This window comes from Eptatretus burgeri, chromosome 7 (assembly GCF_056783735.1).
Source record: "Eptatretus burgeri isolate ZD-2024b chromosome 7, Ebu_testis_v1, whole genome shotgun sequence".
NCBI classification, from domain to species: Eukaryota; Metazoa; Chordata; class Myxini; order Myxiniformes; family Myxinidae; genus Eptatretus; species Eptatretus burgeri.
The window spans coordinates 98,751,378-98,769,138 of NC_140967.1; the positions used below are offsets into that span (position 1 = coordinate 98,751,378).

At 45.6% G+C, this 17,761-nt stretch overlaps 1 protein-coding gene across 5 annotated transcripts in view; it reads right to left on the minus strand.

Annotated features, from left to right (window-relative positions):
- Positions 1–17,761, minus strand: part of LOC147023888 (regulator of G protein signaling 7-like) — a 318,575-nt gene that overhangs the window by 92,492 nt on the left and 208,322 nt on the right. For all 5 annotated transcript variants that reach the window (XM_085889793.1, XM_085889789.1, XM_085889790.1 and 2 more), the window contains 2 exons: positions 8,916–9,019; positions 7,723–7,774 (listed from right to left, as the gene is read on the minus strand). In XM_085889793.1, the coding sequence (XP_085745919.1) occupies positions 7,723–7,774; positions 8,916–9,019 (156 nt within the window). The remainder of the gene's footprint in view (positions 1–7,722; positions 7,775–8,915; positions 9,020–17,761) is intronic.

Genomic DNA, 17,761 nt, shown 5'->3' on the forward strand with positions numbered 1-17,761 from the left:
TTAAAATGTTAAATAATAAAAAAATTATAAAGTTAAGAAAATGCAAGGCTCTTTTAGAAATTCAAAAGAAATTTTATTGGGTTCCTGTTATAAAAAAAAAATTGGATTCAGGAATAACAAGAAATCCTGATGAATATATGTATGATATTCTATGGGGTGTAAGTGATTCAGGGATAGTAAGGGATGAGGAAGGAGTTGAAGAAACTGAGGCAAAGGAGGAAAGAGAGAAGAGAGAGGAGGAAAGAGAGAGGGAGGAGAAGGAGAGGGAGGAGAAGGAGAGGGAGGAAAGAGAGAGAATAAATAAATAAATATAAAAAGATGGAAACCAGTGAGATTAAAAAAAGATTGGTGTATTACAGATTATAAATAAATCAACGCACCGAGGAGGAAAACAAAGAATTGACAAGTCTCTTAAAAATATTTTCGACAAGACTATTAACATCGTTTTCAGGGAGAAGATATAAACGAGAAAGTGGAGATAAAGATTATGTTATTGATGATGTTGGTGTGACTGGCTTTGATTAAGTTTTTCATTTTTTTTCTTAAATAAATGGAGGAGAGAGTGAAGACATTTCTGAGGATTCTTTATGTTTTAAAACTTAAGATTCAAATGTGCATGTTGGAAACTAAAAAGGTTTTCGCACTCTGTAGGAATTTTTCTCATAAATAAATGAGTTATTGTCTCAAATGTAAAAAGAAAACTTATACTAAAAAATCTCATATTTTAAAAGTAAAAATAATGGGGTTATACAAAAAGGTACATGTTTGGTGTGTTGCTCAAAAAAGAGTCAATTTATCTCCAAACACAAACATGGAGGAGATATACAAAAGTTTTTATCAGGAAGTAAATTTACAACTACTGGAATACCAAGGGAATTACATCTACCAGGGTATTCTTTCTGTGGTCCAGGAACAAACTTGGATTAAAAAAAGATTAGATGAGGCAGACAATCCTAAACCATGGAGTAAACCAATCAATAGGTTGACGAAGTGTGCATGAGGCACGATATTATGGGACTACCACAACTTTGGAAGAAGCCGATCGAGAAATGTTGTATAATTTGTCTCTGATACAAAATCCAACCTTGAGAGAAAAAGTTGATAGGTTCATCGTGAAGAAGATGATCAGTACTAAATTGAAACTTGAGCTTGGAAACTCAAAAAAAACTTACAGGCTCAAATGATGTCATTAAGACTGAAGAACAATTAGCCGATTAATCATAGAAACCAATATTCACAAAGTTTCATAGAAGGAAGGTTTATTCCAAGGAAGTTGATTATATCTGGTCTGCTGATTTGATTGAGCTCAATAATGATAAGGGGTACAAGTATGCTTTAACCATTATTGATTTGAGGAGTAGATATGCATGGGTTGTCCTTTTAAAAAACAAAACAGGTAATACCCCTATGTTAGCCTTTCAACAGATATTTAATAAAAGTAAGAGAAAACCCCCAAAAAATTGTGGACTGATTAGGGAAGAGAGTTCGATAACAAGACATTTATGAATTTTAAAAAAAATAACAGCATTACATTATACAGTACCTTTAATGAAGGAAAAGTGGTTGTTATTGAGCGCTTCAATCGCACTTTAAAAGAGAGACTATATAAAAAATTCACTCAACTCGGTTCTCAACAATGGTCATATTTTATTCAGGATATTGTAGATAAGTATAATGATACGATTCACACATCAACAAATACCAAACCATCAGAAGCATTAACAAAATTAGAATATGAAAATTACCCCCAGTTGGGGGCGATGGTCATCTCTGAAGCTCTGTAGATGTGGATCCTACATACCAAGTTTCATCAAGATTAGGCAAAATTTTTTTGACCGTATCACATCGACAATTTTTCCAACTTTGAAGACACGTGACTCGATAGCCAGGACGAATTTAAAAAAAGACTGGCCTGACCAAATTTAGATATTGTTCCATATTATCAGAATCCGAAGAAATCTTGTTAGAGATTGTCAGAAAGCCTAAGTTCAAAGTTGGTGATATAGGTGGAAATCTCATTTTGAAAAAGGTTATACAAAGCAGTGGACAAATGAGCTTTTTAAAATTGTTGTGATAGAAACAGTTCCTTGGACTTATAAGGTATATGATTTCAAGGGGAAGAGATTTTAGGTTCATTTTATTCACAGGAATTACAAAAGACAAATATAAATTGAAATTTCTTTTTTTTGACTCCACCCACACGAACCCCAACCACACAATCCCCACCCACACAAGCTCCACCCATCCAAGCCCCACCCCACAAAAATCACATAATTAGTAATTATTTAATGAGTTCCACAAACATGTTTATTTAATTTAAAAAAAATTTGATCCACACATCCATCATCCATCCACACACAAGCCCCAGCCCCACGCGTGCGCCGCCCCCACGCGTGCGCCGCCCCCACGCGTGCCACGCCCACACGTGCCACGCCCACACCAGCCACGCCCACACCAGCCACGTCCACACCAGCCACGCCCACACGCCCATCTCATCCCCTCCCCCCCCCCGTGCGCTCCCCACCTTTGACCCACCACCCCCCTCATCCCACCCCCCACCCTTCCCCACACACACAAACGGGGAAGGGAGGGGAGTGGGATGAGGGGGGTGATGGGTCATTGTGGGAGTGCACCTAGCCCCCACCCCTCCTTTACATCTCCTTTATTCTTTTCTTGTAATTCAAAATCAGATAATTATAAGGAAAGCAATTATAATTCATCAAGATTAAAAATATTAAATATTCAGTTATAAAAATAGATGACCTTTTCCAGCAATCTGCTTCAGATGTCTTGAGTATCAGGTCAGATTCCGCCAGATGATTCACTTGTGTGCTTGGTTCAACCAGACAGGTGTTTAAACTGAAAAAAAAAAAAATAATAATAATAATAATAATAATAATAATGAGTCAACATTCAAGGGAGATATAGACAGAGGGATAGGCAGACAGACAGAGACAAGCAGAGAGAGAGAGACAGATAGACAGAGAGACAAATGGAAAGAGAGGCATATAGACAGATACAAAGACAGAGAGGCAAATGGACAGAGACATATAGATAGACAGATAGAGAGAGACAAGGTGATAATTTCTCACCTTAGACTTGGGGTCAAGAGGCATGACAGTAATTCTTCCCAGTCGGTAATGATATCGATCAGATCATTCCTGAAAATCCGAATCTCTTCAAGAAAGTCGTTCATTTGTATCCATTCGTGATGCAAATCAAATAATTAGTTCTCCACAGCCGTAATGAACGATGGGGACATCCTGTTGGGAAAAGACATACAATAATTATTGGTCGTACAGTGATTTAATTGTTTTAAACAATAAATAATAAATTGGGTTGTGAAATCTCACCTGTCATCTTGTGAAAATGATTGATCCGTAAGGTTGTCGTAAGAATCTGAATGCTCCATTCTGTGAATGCAACGCACTCAGCACACAAGTTGGTTTATATAAACCGTGAGTCATGGCGTAATGGGAGATTTCCCAACAATGGTTTTCCCAGGGTGTATACCAGATGGGAAATGACGGTTAGGGCGAGGCAGCTTGGGAAAGACGTGGGCGATACGTTCTCGAGCAGTCTAACTGATTTTTAACACGAAAATGAAAATTCTTTAAATGATTTTGATAAAACTTACGTTTAAAAGCCTGTTCGTGTTCCGATTTAAAATATAACCACGAGGCCTTGTCTCTCACAGAATACTTCCTCATTTTCACGGCACGAACTGAAAACACTTAAAAAAATAAACTTTAATCAGTAAGTCTCAGTTTAACATGTGCTCAATGGACCTTGAGTCAGAGATTCAGAGGGGGGGAATCAATCTTAATTTAACATGAGCTTGTCTGGGAGGGAAGGGAATCAGTCTCAATTTAACATGAGCTTGTATGGGGAGGGGGGGAGAAAATCATTCTCCTGTTTTAACCTAATGAGCCTTGAGTCAGAGAGCTTCCCCTATTCATTTGTATGGGAGGGGAAGAATCAGTCTCCTGTTTAGGGCTTTTCCAGGGTTGATTCAGAGAGTTTCCCCCCTTTTCCCCATTCATTTGCATGGATGCCTTAGAAACCCCATTTATCCTCTACTGGTGTCTTTTGTGAAAAATGGGTGTTATTGCCAGCACCCTGAACAAATTCCAAATTCCTGCCCTGACAGCCACTCTGTGTAGTTATTGTTAATGGGCTGCCTGGGCAGCACTGAACCTGCTTGCAAGCAGAGAACCACAGAGAAAGACAAAGTCAGGGTACTTTGGCCAGAGTAAAGGCATGCAATGGCCGACTCTTTTGGAAAAGTGGAATGCGATCCAACATCCACAAGTGAGTGTTAGCAGATAGGACAGCTGGCCGAATGACTTCCTTGAAATGTTGGTGCACTCTATGATGTAATGCCCATTTTTCCAAGCCTTGGACAAATCCAAATTCCTTGCCTCTGTCGACATTGCCTCTAAATTCCTTGCCTACTTACTTATAGTTTCCCTGTTCCATCACAATACATTGAGCAATGCTGAGAGAGTGACTTTATGGCGAGAAACTACAGGGTTACCCAAATGTCTTCATGCCAAGATCAAGTTCCCTCCTGGAGTGATGGTTACTCGTCATCGTGGCAATGAAATATCAACAGCTTTAATCAGCAATTTTAAGTATATTAATAATGAGAACTGTTGTAACTTGTAAAATCCTGAATTTGAACAAGTGAAGTAGGATCATTCCAAAATAGATGTCTTGTATCGACTGTTCCTGAAGGCAACAGGTTGAAGGAATTCATAATGACAATCTTTGCGAACATCCATGGCCATTGCATACCTGGCATCCGGCTGTCTCTGATGTTCCCTTTACCCCATTTAAAAGCAGTTTGACTCACATTTTATTGCACAGACGTCATGACACCGTGGGTCATCATAAAACAGGCAATGAAATGATATTGTTACGGCTGTGGAAATTTGCACTACACCATAAAGGTCCTCAGATCAGTTATACCGATAAGTATATGTGTAGTTAGATTTCCTCACCGTTGTTTAGAGGGAATTTCCGTGTTCACAGGGCTGTGATCCTTTGAGATAGCCGTTTTTCTTTTCTCTATCATTATTTTGGACCAATCATCCCCCAACAACCAAATCGCCACCAAATCACAAACAACCAAATCACAATGCCCCCAAACAACCACAACCAAACCCCCACCACCTTCGCCTTTCTCCCTCCCCTACCATCAACAACGCTACCCCACAAACATGGCATCGCCTTCGTCCCAGAGACAACGCCGAAGTCGTGCTATCTAAAGCGGCCGTTGGTGATTTCTACCATGTCTGCTCCGTCAACGTCGAAGTCGCGCTGTCTAAGGGCCGTTTGGTGATTTCTACCACGTCCGCTCCGTCAACGTCGAAGTCACACTGTCTGAGGGCCGTTTGGTGATTTCTACCACGTCCGCTCCGTCAACGAAGTCGAGCTGTCTAAGGGCCATTTGGTGATTTCTACCACGTCCGCTCCGTCAATGCCGAAGTCGCGTTGTCTTAGGGCCGTTTGGTGATTTCTACCATGCCCGCTCCGTCAACGCCGAAGTCGCGCTGTCTAAGGGCCGTTTGGTGATTTCTACCACGTCCACTCCGCCGACGACGAAGCCGCGCCGAGAGGCAAAAGCCTTGGTGACACACACACACACACACACACACACACACACACACACACACACACACACACACACACACACACACACACACACACACACACACACACACCGGCTCGGCCGGATCGAAACCGCGCGGTCGAAGCAAAGCTTCGAGGCTAAACACCACCATCAGCTCGGCGGGATGAAGCCGAGCTGACAGGGCGAGGCTTTGGTGATTCCTACCACGTACGCTTTGCCGGGTCAGGGGTCACGCCGACAGGGTTTGGCGATTTCAACCACGTATGCTTTGCCGGGGTCAGGGGTTACGCTGACAGGTCGAGGCCCCGATGATTTCAACCAGGTAAGCTTGGCTGGAGGTTGGAGGTCAAAGGTCAGGGGTCGGATTTTTCCACTCCCCCGGCCTATATAAGAGCGAGCACAACAGAGCTCGAGGCAGTCGGGAGGGGTCGGAGCTCGAAGCAGTGAGACGGGGGCAGTGGGGAGGGGTCAGAGAACAGGACGGAGCTCGAAGCAGTGAGACGGGGGCAGACGGGGGCCGGTCGATGGAGAGGAAGGACGAACAGGACGAATCTCGGGTCAGAAGTGAGAGGCGAGGAGAGCGAGAGTTGTGAATGGAGCAGGGACGCAGAGAAGGGCTCAGGGGCAAGCCAGAGGGCTGAGTGGGGACCACTGCCGGGAAAGGGGCGTCGTGGAGGCCACAGCCAGGAGGAGTTTTGCTGGAGCCAGTGCGGTCCAGTGCTCACGGAAGGGAGCGTCAGCAATTCCCCTCTCCCATACCAAGCTTTGCGCTGAGAGAGCGCTGGTAACCCCCGTCTTGCCAGGAGAGTGTTGACGTGCTAAGAAGAGCCTCAACAATCCCCCTCCCCATACCGGGCATCAACAACCCTCCCCATACCGGGCATCAACAACCCTCCCCATACCGGGCATCAACAATTCCCCCCCATACCGAGCATCCGCGCTGAGAAAGCGCCGGTAACCCCGTCCGTTCCCCTCCCCAACCATGGTGCCGGCTGTGTTGTAATGCGAGCCTGCGCGGAGAGAGCTCACCGGCCACGCCAGGGGCACAAAGTCAGGCCCGGCTACGCTGACATTGCGGCTTGCCCGCCATCGCGCCACAAGGGCGCGGGTAAGACCCTTCGGTCTCGTGGACCTGGCCACTCATCCAGGCTCCACATACATTTGGTCCACGGAACTGTCTGCCACCCTTGTCTTTGAGGGTGGCATTTCTTTGCTTTTGTATAAGTGCATGTGGTGGCGCCGTCTTGAAAAGTGGACTTGTCTCAGTAACTGTGTGTGAATAAAAGCCCATTTATTCGGTTGTAACTCTTCGATTGCTTGCTTTCACTGTATCACTGCATATACGTGCATGATTCACTGTATGGCTGTAAATACATGCCTTGTCTGAGTGTGTAATAAATGTGCTTGTTGAACTGTTCCGGGTTTCGTTGAGTCCTTTTCCCTTGTTTGAAAGTACCATCTTGCATTACGGAAGGAATTGGTAGCGGGGTGCAAGCACCCGGTAAATAGAATTACATCCGTCGGGGTTGGCGATAACACCGCTCGGTTATCACTGAAGCACGGAACGGACCGCTTAAGCGGTTCGTGTCCTAGGCCGGCCTGCGGCGAGGTACGATCGCCCGGTTAACTACTCACGCAGGTACTAAGGTAGGTCGAATTTGGCAAACAACCCTATCCTGTGCGGGTGGCCGATTGGCACCATTGTGGTGAGGTCGAAAGACCCACCCGTGACTAGCTCCCGGCGTTGTTCCGGAAGGGTCACGACTGAATTATCCGTTCCGGTGGGCGACGCGGTCGCGATTCGAGTACATGGCCGATTGCACGCCGGGTGGACCAGAATTAGTAGCAATATGAATATCAATTAGTGTTACATCTTCATGAACAAGGAACTCACAGCTTCATTTCTCTGCCATGTGCAGTGGCCATTTTGGACAAATATAGGTTTTCCACCCTCTGAAAGAATGCAGGGAAACAACACAAAATGTGGTGGGATATGTGAGGAATAAATATGGCAGAGTTTTTGTTTTTTGTGTTACAAGAGAGACCTTTGGTTGGAAGTTCCTGAAGAGGTCATTTCATAATCGTACCATAATCTGTGTTGTCTGGTTCCCAGCCATTGGATGCCCAGTAGTAAGGGTTCTGTTAAAGAAGGCAACAGTACATTTCATGTGGTAAAGCATGGAAACTGTGCTTGACACAATCAGAGGACGTTATAAAGCTTCATTATTGTACAAGCACATACTGGCTTTACATTAGTCCTTACACAAGTGCCACAAGTGTGAGGTTGATGCTCAAAAACGACCAAAAGATGGATTGGCTGATCAATAGGTAAATGAGCAATGTATGGAATAATTAGTGGATAAATTTAACCACTGCAACCACAAACGTAATAAGTTGTGTTTGAGGTTGTTTCAGCCTGATCACTTTGTGTCCTCCTCCCCCTCCCTTCGATCTCATTCTTCCCCAAGCCCATTCTTACCCCAAGTATCCCTCTGTAGTGTCCCTTACCTTGCTGTTGGGTGCGTCCCAACCCCCCTTCCCCCCTTTCCACTATGTTCTTCTTGTTATGTTGTGTTCTGGTCCATTCTGTGTTGTAGCTCTTCCACAAGCCTCGACTTTGCATACAAACTGAGTTATTGAAAAAAAATGTTCTGTGGTTTAGCAGTGTCTCAATTGACATGTGCATGACGTTAAACAGGTGTATCAAGAGCTGTCTTCAAAGAAACACTCCACGGAAAGAACCTGTCGGTGTATCAAGATTGAAGATTGAACCAACTATCAAGATTGAACCAACTGCTTTCATTATATTTCCTTACAATTTCAGATGAACTTTCATTCACCATAGCATTGTAGTTGAGTGAAAAAGAATGTCACAGCTGCAACATTTTGGAAAAGTAATGCAAAGTAAACTATTAGTTTCATGAAAAGAAGTTTCCTTTCCTGGTTATATATAAATAAATAAATAAATAAATAAGTAAAATGAAACCACTTGACACACCAGTCATCAAGATGATGCATCTGTCATTGGTCTGTTAAATGACCTGTTAAGATACAAACATCAGTTGAAGATATCAGCCACACATTGATACATTCCCAATCTGCTTGTAATTAACTGCCAGAATGTAATATTAAAAAATAACTTTGCTGTTTTAATGAGCAAGTTCCAAATTCCTGTTCAAATGATGTCTAATCGTCCTCGTTATTTGGGATAATGATGTCAACATTTTACACTGCAGAGGTCGGCTAAAACAAGATACCCTTCCTGGGTGGAACTGCATACCTGAAAACGATAGAAGGTGCCATCATCTTTGAGGCTCAGCACATGGTCAGCAATAGGGAAGTAGTATCCGTGCGCAGCAATCTGTGACCCCAGGTGCAAAGCCTCTGCCAAAAGACAACCTCACAATTTGTGCAAACCATCGAGGAAACTCTGTAACATTCTTACAGTCAATCGAGTTTGTCAGATATGCTGCGTTTCACGAGGGTGTCCAAAGTAAGTGACTGCAGTCGCCAGGTGACAGTTATGAGAACACGGTATGGTTTGTCTTGTGAGACAAATGGTCACAAACTTTGGATGATTTACCCAAAGTGGACTTTTGACTCAATTATGTGTTCATCGATTTTTGGAGAACTATAATTTACCGTTAATTTTACTTCATTTTCTCTTCCCATTTATTTTCTGTACATTGAGAAACATGCAAACAATAAAATGAGACGATTTTATCTTAAATATTGATATCAGAGAAAGACTTCAACAAATTCCAATGAGTGTGAGAATACACAAATCTAGACTGAAATGGTTTGGACATATTGAAAGAATGGAGGAGGAAAGACAGGTGAAAATAATATGTCAAAGCAGGATGAGTAGTGGAAGACGAGTAAGTAGGCCGAGAACCGGATGGAAACAAACAGCGGATAAGGATCTAATGGAAGCTGGAATTACTGTGGAAGAAGCATATCTATCCTTGTTTTGGAAAGGGTGCTGTGCTTCGGGCATTGTGCTGCACAGCAGTGAGAACATAAGGATAGCCTGGTGTTGGTTTAGTGGTTAGGGTGGTGGCTTGGGATCCTAGGGTCCTGAGTTCAAGCCCTGTCGGCCGCTGAATTAATACACCAGGGGGTTGACTCAGCCTGTCATCCTTCCGAGGTCCGCGAAATGAGTACCAGTTCCAGTGTGTGTACTGGTAGAGGGGCACTGCATCAGCGACACAGTCGCGCTTCAATAAATGATAGCAACCCCGACCACACCACACACATAAGGACAAAGATTCATATTACTTATTTTAATATGCGATACATCACACAAGGTTTGTAACATAGGGAGGGGTCTCGTCTTGCTTTAAAACTCAATGTGCAGAAGGATCTAGTTGCTGTTAAGCCATCGGTCATATTTGCTTTTCAGTAAGTGAAGAACATCAAAGACGCTGAGACTTTGTGATAAGTCATCAAAAAGCAAAAACATACCCTGGACAAATTCCAAAATAATTGAGAATTTATCATCCCACCTTACTTGCTCTGGAAGGGTAAACACTTGAAAGAAACGTCAATGTCACCTCATTTCCCATTGCAGTAAACATTCTCATCAACTTTTAGTGAATAAAATACACCAGTGTGTGTGTGTGTGTGTGTGTGTGTGTGTGTGTGTGTGTGTGTGTGTGTGTGTGTGTGTGTGTGTGTGTGTGTGTCACCTGCACGTTTTTTTTTTCAGGTAAACTGCCCGGCCTCGTGAGCCTCGGTCTTCCAGGCTCCGAGTTGGAATAAAGGCTCACGAGGCCGTTTCTTCTCTGCGGTTTTGTAAGAAAGTGTTCTGTGGCGCCTTGTCTTTATAAGTAGAATTGTTGGTTAAGTGCGTGCCTGTACATAATAGACATTGGCTGTAGGCTTTGCTTGTGTCATGTCCCCTTCCCCCATTGATTTCTCATTTGTAATAATACATGTCCCCATTGTTTGAATGTCAATCTGCTCGTTGCGTCATTTCCTCCCATTGACTGCCACGGCGCATTTGGGAAATTAGCTAGCTATTAAAGCCAAATAAAAGTGGTCATTTGGTCCAACGGAACTTGACGATAAAAACCGCTCGCCATCGCACACGGAACGAGCGGGCTTAGCGGCTCGTTTCCGTACGAGTCCCGTCGAGGTATAAATTCTCGGTACTTCTGTCTGCGCGGATAATTAGGTATATCGAGATTCGGCAATTAACCCTGTACCGCGTGGACAGAATATTGACAGTTTATGGTGCGTTGAGGCACCCGTAGCAGGTTTCCGGAGTTGTCCAGAAGCTACGACTGAATTCCGGTTTTCGGCGGACCCGCGACTGCACTTGGGCCTTAAAGGTCCCCTGACACGCAAAAGTACTGAAATTTCATTTATATCTGTCCTATAGGAGTTTTCCATCATGATTTCAGATCTGACAATATTTTTTCACAATACTCATTCTGTAAAATTAAAAAAAAACCTCTTCGGGAATGCCCCTAAAAATTCTCCTGAAAGGGGCGTAACCCACATGACGTCAACTAAAGGCTGCACGTTAATTACTCGGGTTGGTGGTCTACGTGATTCTATTGGCTTTCTGTGCGTTTCCACATTTGATTGGTCGACTCAATCGCTTCGTTCATTTCTGCTTTAAAAAAAATCGAACATTTGGTTTTGAATAATGGATGGCATAGACTTTCATTCGTCTGGTAGCGACAGTGAGTGTGAAAGAAATGGATTTTGGTCTGAACCACATGGAGAATTGTCGGATAACATAGTCGCAGGAGGTGAAGTTCAGGCAGCTGGAAATGAAGTACGGCCTTACCAGTTCGTGCCCGAAGTAGGACGAGCAGAGGAAAATGGCGATGAAATTCCCGGAGTTCATGATGATCGGGAGGACATCGAAGGAAGACTTGACAATAACAACTGGTGAGACAAAATCCTATTCGTAATTCAACAATGTAAATTCGACTTGCATACTGCTCGATATCAGAAATATTTTAGTGAGGTGACGTGACCAGCGCAGCGCAGCGGACATGTTGCACCGCGGCGAATGAATCACAAAGAAGGCCAGCGCATGTCATCGGCCGTATCTCTCCACGCATAAAACGAAGCAATCTCACTGTCCGGATACGATGAAAACTTGTGTGCAGAACACACCTTGTGAAACAACTGGCTCGAGTAGTCAGATATATCTGACGTTCTGTTGCATTTTTATTTATTTTATTCCTACTGTTGTCATGTAGCGCCAGTAGAAAACAATAAGCCTGGTGTTGGCTTAGTGGTGAGGGTGGCGGCTTGGGATCCTAGGGTCCTGAGTTCAAGCCTCGTTGGCCGCTGAATTCAAATACACCAAGAGGTTGACTCAGCCTGTCATCCTTCCGAGGTCGGCAAAATGAGCACCAGTGTACTGGTAAGGGGGACACTGCATCAGCGGCATAGCCGCGTCCCAACCAATGATGCAACCAGCAGCCGTTGGCTGCACTCGGGAGAGAGGGAGAGAGGGAGAGAGAGGGAGAGAAAAACAATGAAGAAAAGAGAATAATAAAAGAAAGCTGTCAGATTTATCGACCGAGTCGGATGGACGATAGATTTATCTGCCCAGTCGGACAGACGACGGATTTATCGGACTAGTCTAGACTAGTGTTTCTAAACCGGGGTTCCACGAGAAACAGTAATAAATAGGCTAATGAATTTTTGAGAAGTTTTTGTTTGATTTAATATTCGTAATTTTACTATACACGTACGGCATATTGTTGGAAACTCCTTGGTTATTATAATAGAGGCTTCAACCTCATATTATTTACAATTATAACAACCATAGGGAATGTATTTAACGATGTCTATATGGCGCCAGTGTGAAACCGCCCTCACTGGTTAGTGGACGTTCTGTACGCGGCGGATTCGTGCATCATTGAGTGACTGATTCAAGTACGGGACACATGCACGGTGTCCATATATCTTCTCTGTGCTTCCCAGCGCGAAGTCTCTCTCTCTCAAGGTAAGTTCTTCTGTTTACCTTTATTGCTTCAGCTTTATTTGTTTAAGTTTTGTTGATCAAGTAACATGAGGTGTGTTTTTTAATTGTCAAACACTTTCAAAAATGACGTTTTCAAACAACAAAAAAATATTTTTTGTGAATTAAAACCTCGGTGTGAGGTCTCATAAACGAGCAGTATTAGACCGGGAGCCCGGGGCGCTGAGCTCAAACAAACGAGGTACTAATATCTGAGCACAGGGGCATGAATGGAGTATCAAAAGACATATAGAAAGTTATTTCTGCCGGGTACCACCCTCTGCGTAAGGACCCTGGTGACCCTCCAAAGGGGTCCTTAAAATTGGCAAGATCAAACATTGGAAGTACCAGTTGGTATCACTTCCATATGATGCAAATGACCAACCTTACAACAAAACCACATGTGACAGACATGCCTACTACTCCAAAAGGCCCCCCCAGAAGCCCCAACAAGGGCCCCTCAAAAGGGGCTCGCTCAAACATTGGAGGTACGAGATAAAATCAGGTTTAAATTCATATATACATCCCACAGAGTGTAAAATGTCAATTATCAGACAAATTGTCTGCTGCATTGGCCTGACCAGAACCCCCAAAAGTGAGCTCTAAAAAGGGCAAAACATTACAGTCGACCAAAAATACACAATTGGCATAATTTTGCACATTATGCCAGCACATTAGTAACTCCCGGGATTGGAAGAGCTTGGAAGAAGAATGGAAAACAAAGCTGGAAAAGGAAAAATTGGAATTGGAATTGGAACTACTGAAGGAAGAGGTAAGAAAATGCAATCGGATAAGAGAAATCCGAGAACAGACGATAGAAGAAAAAAAGGAAGATCTGGAACAACTAAGGGAATACTGTAAGATATTGGAGGAAATGAGGAGGGAAGACTGCAAAAGAGATGTGGAGATGAGCAAGAAATTGGGGGAAAGAGCTTCTGAGTTACAAAAACACCAAAATAAAGAGAGGGAATTACAAAATGAGCTGAGGATGTTCAGAGAGGAAAGAACGAGAACGGAGAATGAAACATTAAGGAACCACACTGTGCAGATCGAACAGTTAGAAGCCAAAGCAAGGTTGGAGTGCGTGGAGATGGTGAAAGAACAACGAATGAAGCAGGAAAGGGAAATCAATCAACTGAGGGAAACGACGAGATTGGAGAATGAAGAACATGAGAGACGGTGGGATGGGAAACAAAAAGAATATGAATTTGAAATTGACCAACTAAAGGAGAGAGCAAGGTCGGAGTACGCGGAGATAGTAAAAGAACAAGGAATGAAGCAGGAAAGAGAAATCAACCAATTGAGGGAAACGACGAGATTGGAGAAGGAAGAACAAGAGAGACAGTGGGATAGGAAACAAAAAGAACATGAATTTGAAACTGACCAACTAAAGGAGAGAGCAAGGTTGGAGTACGCGGAGATGGAAAAAACTCCGGAAAGATAACGCACAACTAAAAAGGCTCAGAGAGGAAGAACGACTCAAATAGAAAGGAAAATGGAGCCAGGAAGTAGGACAGCACAACAATATGAGATGTGATATCACCACAGGGAGGAATGTTAGTGGCACGGGACTTGATTGACATCACTCGTCGGATGAAACAACAATTAGAGCAAATCCTGATAAAGGAGACAAAGGGAGGAACTAATAAACACGAGGAGACGACGAAGGAAATAAGAGGTGATGGAGGCATAAATAATAACAGAGATGGAGAACCAGGAAGAAACGGAAATAAAAACAGACACGGGAGATAGAGGGTGAATTGGACGAGGTAATTGACGAGCACACACACGGGAGTAATAGGGGACAATGGGGTCGAGCTTGGGGAATGTGTTGGGACCCAGTGCGAGCAGCAGGATGGCCTCCTCCAGGAACGAGGGGAGGGAATATGCCCCATTGAGGCGGATCGCGATGAGGTGGGTCCGATCGCATCAAACGAGGTAGAGGGGATGGCTGAGGTGAACGGGTGCACGCGCAGCTTGGGGGGTATAGAAACCCCGGGACCCCTTTTTGTGGTGCGATTCCCCGAAGTGATTGTCCTGGTGTGTGTGGGTACCAGTGTGGCGAAATGCGTGTTGAAACGTACGCATTGCGTGAGTAAAATGGCGTCGTGAGTGAAAAGGCGTGTATGGGAGAAGCATCTTGTGTGAGAGGAACTGCGTGTGTGAGGGTGCGGTATGAAAGGGAAATGGCGGTTGGTATGCGGGAAACCACAACCGAGTGTCATGGCGAGGTGGGTAAGCGTCATGGCACGCGGGAGTGTGTGCGTGGAATTACGAGGAAGACTGCGCCAGACGAGAGACAGGGGCTGTGTAGTGGCCGAAGCTGTTTTGGTAACCGTGCCGGATTCACACAGCAGCGCGCACGGGGTCCGTGCTGTGCTTTGCACGAGGCCGCCATGTGCGCGCCTACGCAAGTGGAATCGGTCCGGAAACGTCCGCAGTGGATCCAAGTCAACCCCGCGGACGGACAGAAGTTAGGCTGGAAATTGTTGAATTCGGATCGGACAGGTTTTCCAGGCGAGTGTGTGTGTTGAGCTCTATGTGGCCTGTGCCGCACGTTCTGTTCGCAGAGCACGCGAAGCAGTTTCCTCGATACGTTACGCGTGCCCCGGCTTGCACGAGAAATTGCATGGGTTTGGGGAGCGAGTGACATCATCGGGGATTCCGCGGCGCGGGTTACGGGCAAGCGGAGCACACGGGCTCACGTGGGGAACCCCTCGAAACGCGAGGCTTGCTTGTGATGTGCAGGATGACGTCATGACTGCACGCATGGTTGGAATCCAGCAGGAGGGAAATCCCTGCCGGATGTTACCGTCCGAGAGGAAGGGACGAGGAGCGCGAAGCTTGAACAGCTGCCATGACGTCATGGGAAAGAGCGCAGGTTGTGAATTGCCGCGCTGGTGCGCAAAGAGAACAAAAAAAAAAAAGAGAAGAGAAAAGCAATCCTCGCCACTTCCGGTAAACAGGATTCCCAGGCAGGGGGGTAGGAGACCCCATTGTTTGGGCAAAGGAAGCACTAGTTAGCAGGATGGGTTAGTGATAGTTAGACCGGCTTCATGGGGACATGGGTTGTAACTCATGGGGCCCGTGGAGTGGTTAGTTGGTGGGAATGTGAGGTTAAATTTAGAATGGAAAAGGGGTTTTTAAAGACATTTAATGTATAGTGGGGACGTAGCTTAGCTACGTAGAGTTAAATGGAACGTGCATGAGTTTAAGGGATGACGAGGGAGCACGAGATAGTTAGGGGAATCTAGTTAGTAGAATGGCAGTGTGGAGTGTTGGAGTGAGTTGAAAAATTGAAAGGAAACTTGTTGAGTGAGTATGGGCCAGCGGGCCTGAGTGTGTATGGAGTGAATGTTGTTGTTCATGCTGCGATGAGCGATTGGGGGGAGGAGGGATTCCCACCCAAGGGACCCCGGGGTCAGAGTAAAGTCAGTTAGTGGGTTAGCCAAATTTACAAAATGGAGTTTGTTTTGCTGTTGGTGCGAGTGTCGGCCCGAAACCCGTTTGGAGGGGTGCAGGAGTCCTGCGGACGGGCTGGGAGCGTGGCTGCAAATGGTGAGTATCGCCTAGTGGGCACCCCAGGCACCAGACTAGTCGGCTGCGATAGGCCAAGGGCCCAAGAGGGGCTGGGATAGCGTAGTGGGCACGGGCGGGCCCACATGAAGCGAGACCCGTAGCGCCAATGGCCACCTGGGCAGTGCCGTGGGCACGGGCACCAGGGGAAAAGGGGCCCATGGCACCAGCCTGCCACATGAGCATCGAGGAGGAGTAGCCGTGGAGGGCACTCCCCAGATCTTAGGGAGCTGGTAGGCTCGGAGGCAGCCTGAAGGCCCGGGGTGCCATAGTTGGAGATTCAGCAGAGGGAACGTTCCTGCCAAGTGAGCCACGCTGCCCAGCCACGAAACTGTGCAATGGCACAAGGGAAAAATCGAGGGCAAGGCCCAAATTTGTAAGGACACCAACACAGGTGACGGGAATCTTGGTTGGTAGAACCAATAGTTTAAGTCACAGGCGTTTTTGGAAAGCACCAGGGCAGTTTAAAGTGTGATAAACGTTAGGGTATATAGGGAAATGTACCCCTTCGCACCATCCATCCCTTCGCTTTCGGTGGGCCGCTGGACTCACCGGGGTGAAAGATCGCTGAGATCTGAGGGAGGCCATTCTGAGGCTTCATTGGGCCTCGAGACAGGACACTAGTTCTTCCCTATTCCCCTCCAAAATAGGGAACGTAGGGGTTGGGAGTAGGCGAGGATGACCATAGGTTAGCTGGACAAAGACAACAAAGGGGGTTGGGGAGACGATTTATAAAAGGAAAAGAGAAAATAAAAATAAGATGGGGCTAAATTTGGTTTTGTTGTGTAAATTAAGGGAGTGGGTATGGACAGAGACAGGCAAAGGCGATAGGTTGGGGGGAGATGGTATGCTCGGTCCGAGCCTGCCTTTGGAGGGGCCGGCACCACCGCACTCCCTCCCAGAACGAGAGAGGCCGGCCAGCTTCACCTGCCAGCCCAGTTGCGCTACAGTGGCCTGTTCTGGCCTTGCCTTGCCATGCCATGCCTTGTCTGCCTGCCTCTGCCATGACCCCATGTCTGCTGGCCCTTATTTGCGTTTGCCCGTGTCCATCCATCACCATGTGCGCCAGGATCATCACGCAAGTTGCGGGGATTGTCCTGCAGGCAGCCCCGTCTTCCATTGTGTTTTGCTTGCGTCCATGTCCATCCAGTTCATCGCAGGGGAGAGCCAGGGACTGCATTGGGCAGCCGGCTATCTCCCTGTACTTGTGTTCACTGCTCATCTGCATTCATTTCATGAGCCAGAGACTGCATTTGGGCAGCCTGGCCCCCTGCTTCATAAATAGCTTGTGGGATGGCGCATAGCCACCGGGTTAGGGTGAGTTGCCTTCAACAGCTGAAGGACAACAAACAAAAAAGAAGGAAGAACTACCAGAAGGGGGACGGTTTGAACACGGCTCCGAAGACGTCTTGCCTTCAAGCTGCTGAGCACCCACCCACCTGAATAACTGTTGACATTTGCTATCTGTTCTTTCCCACAGAGTCCATCAGTTCTGGGCCATGGTTTAGTGTAAAATTATAAGGATAAGGTTAAGTTGTAAATGAGTATTGCTCCGCCTGCAT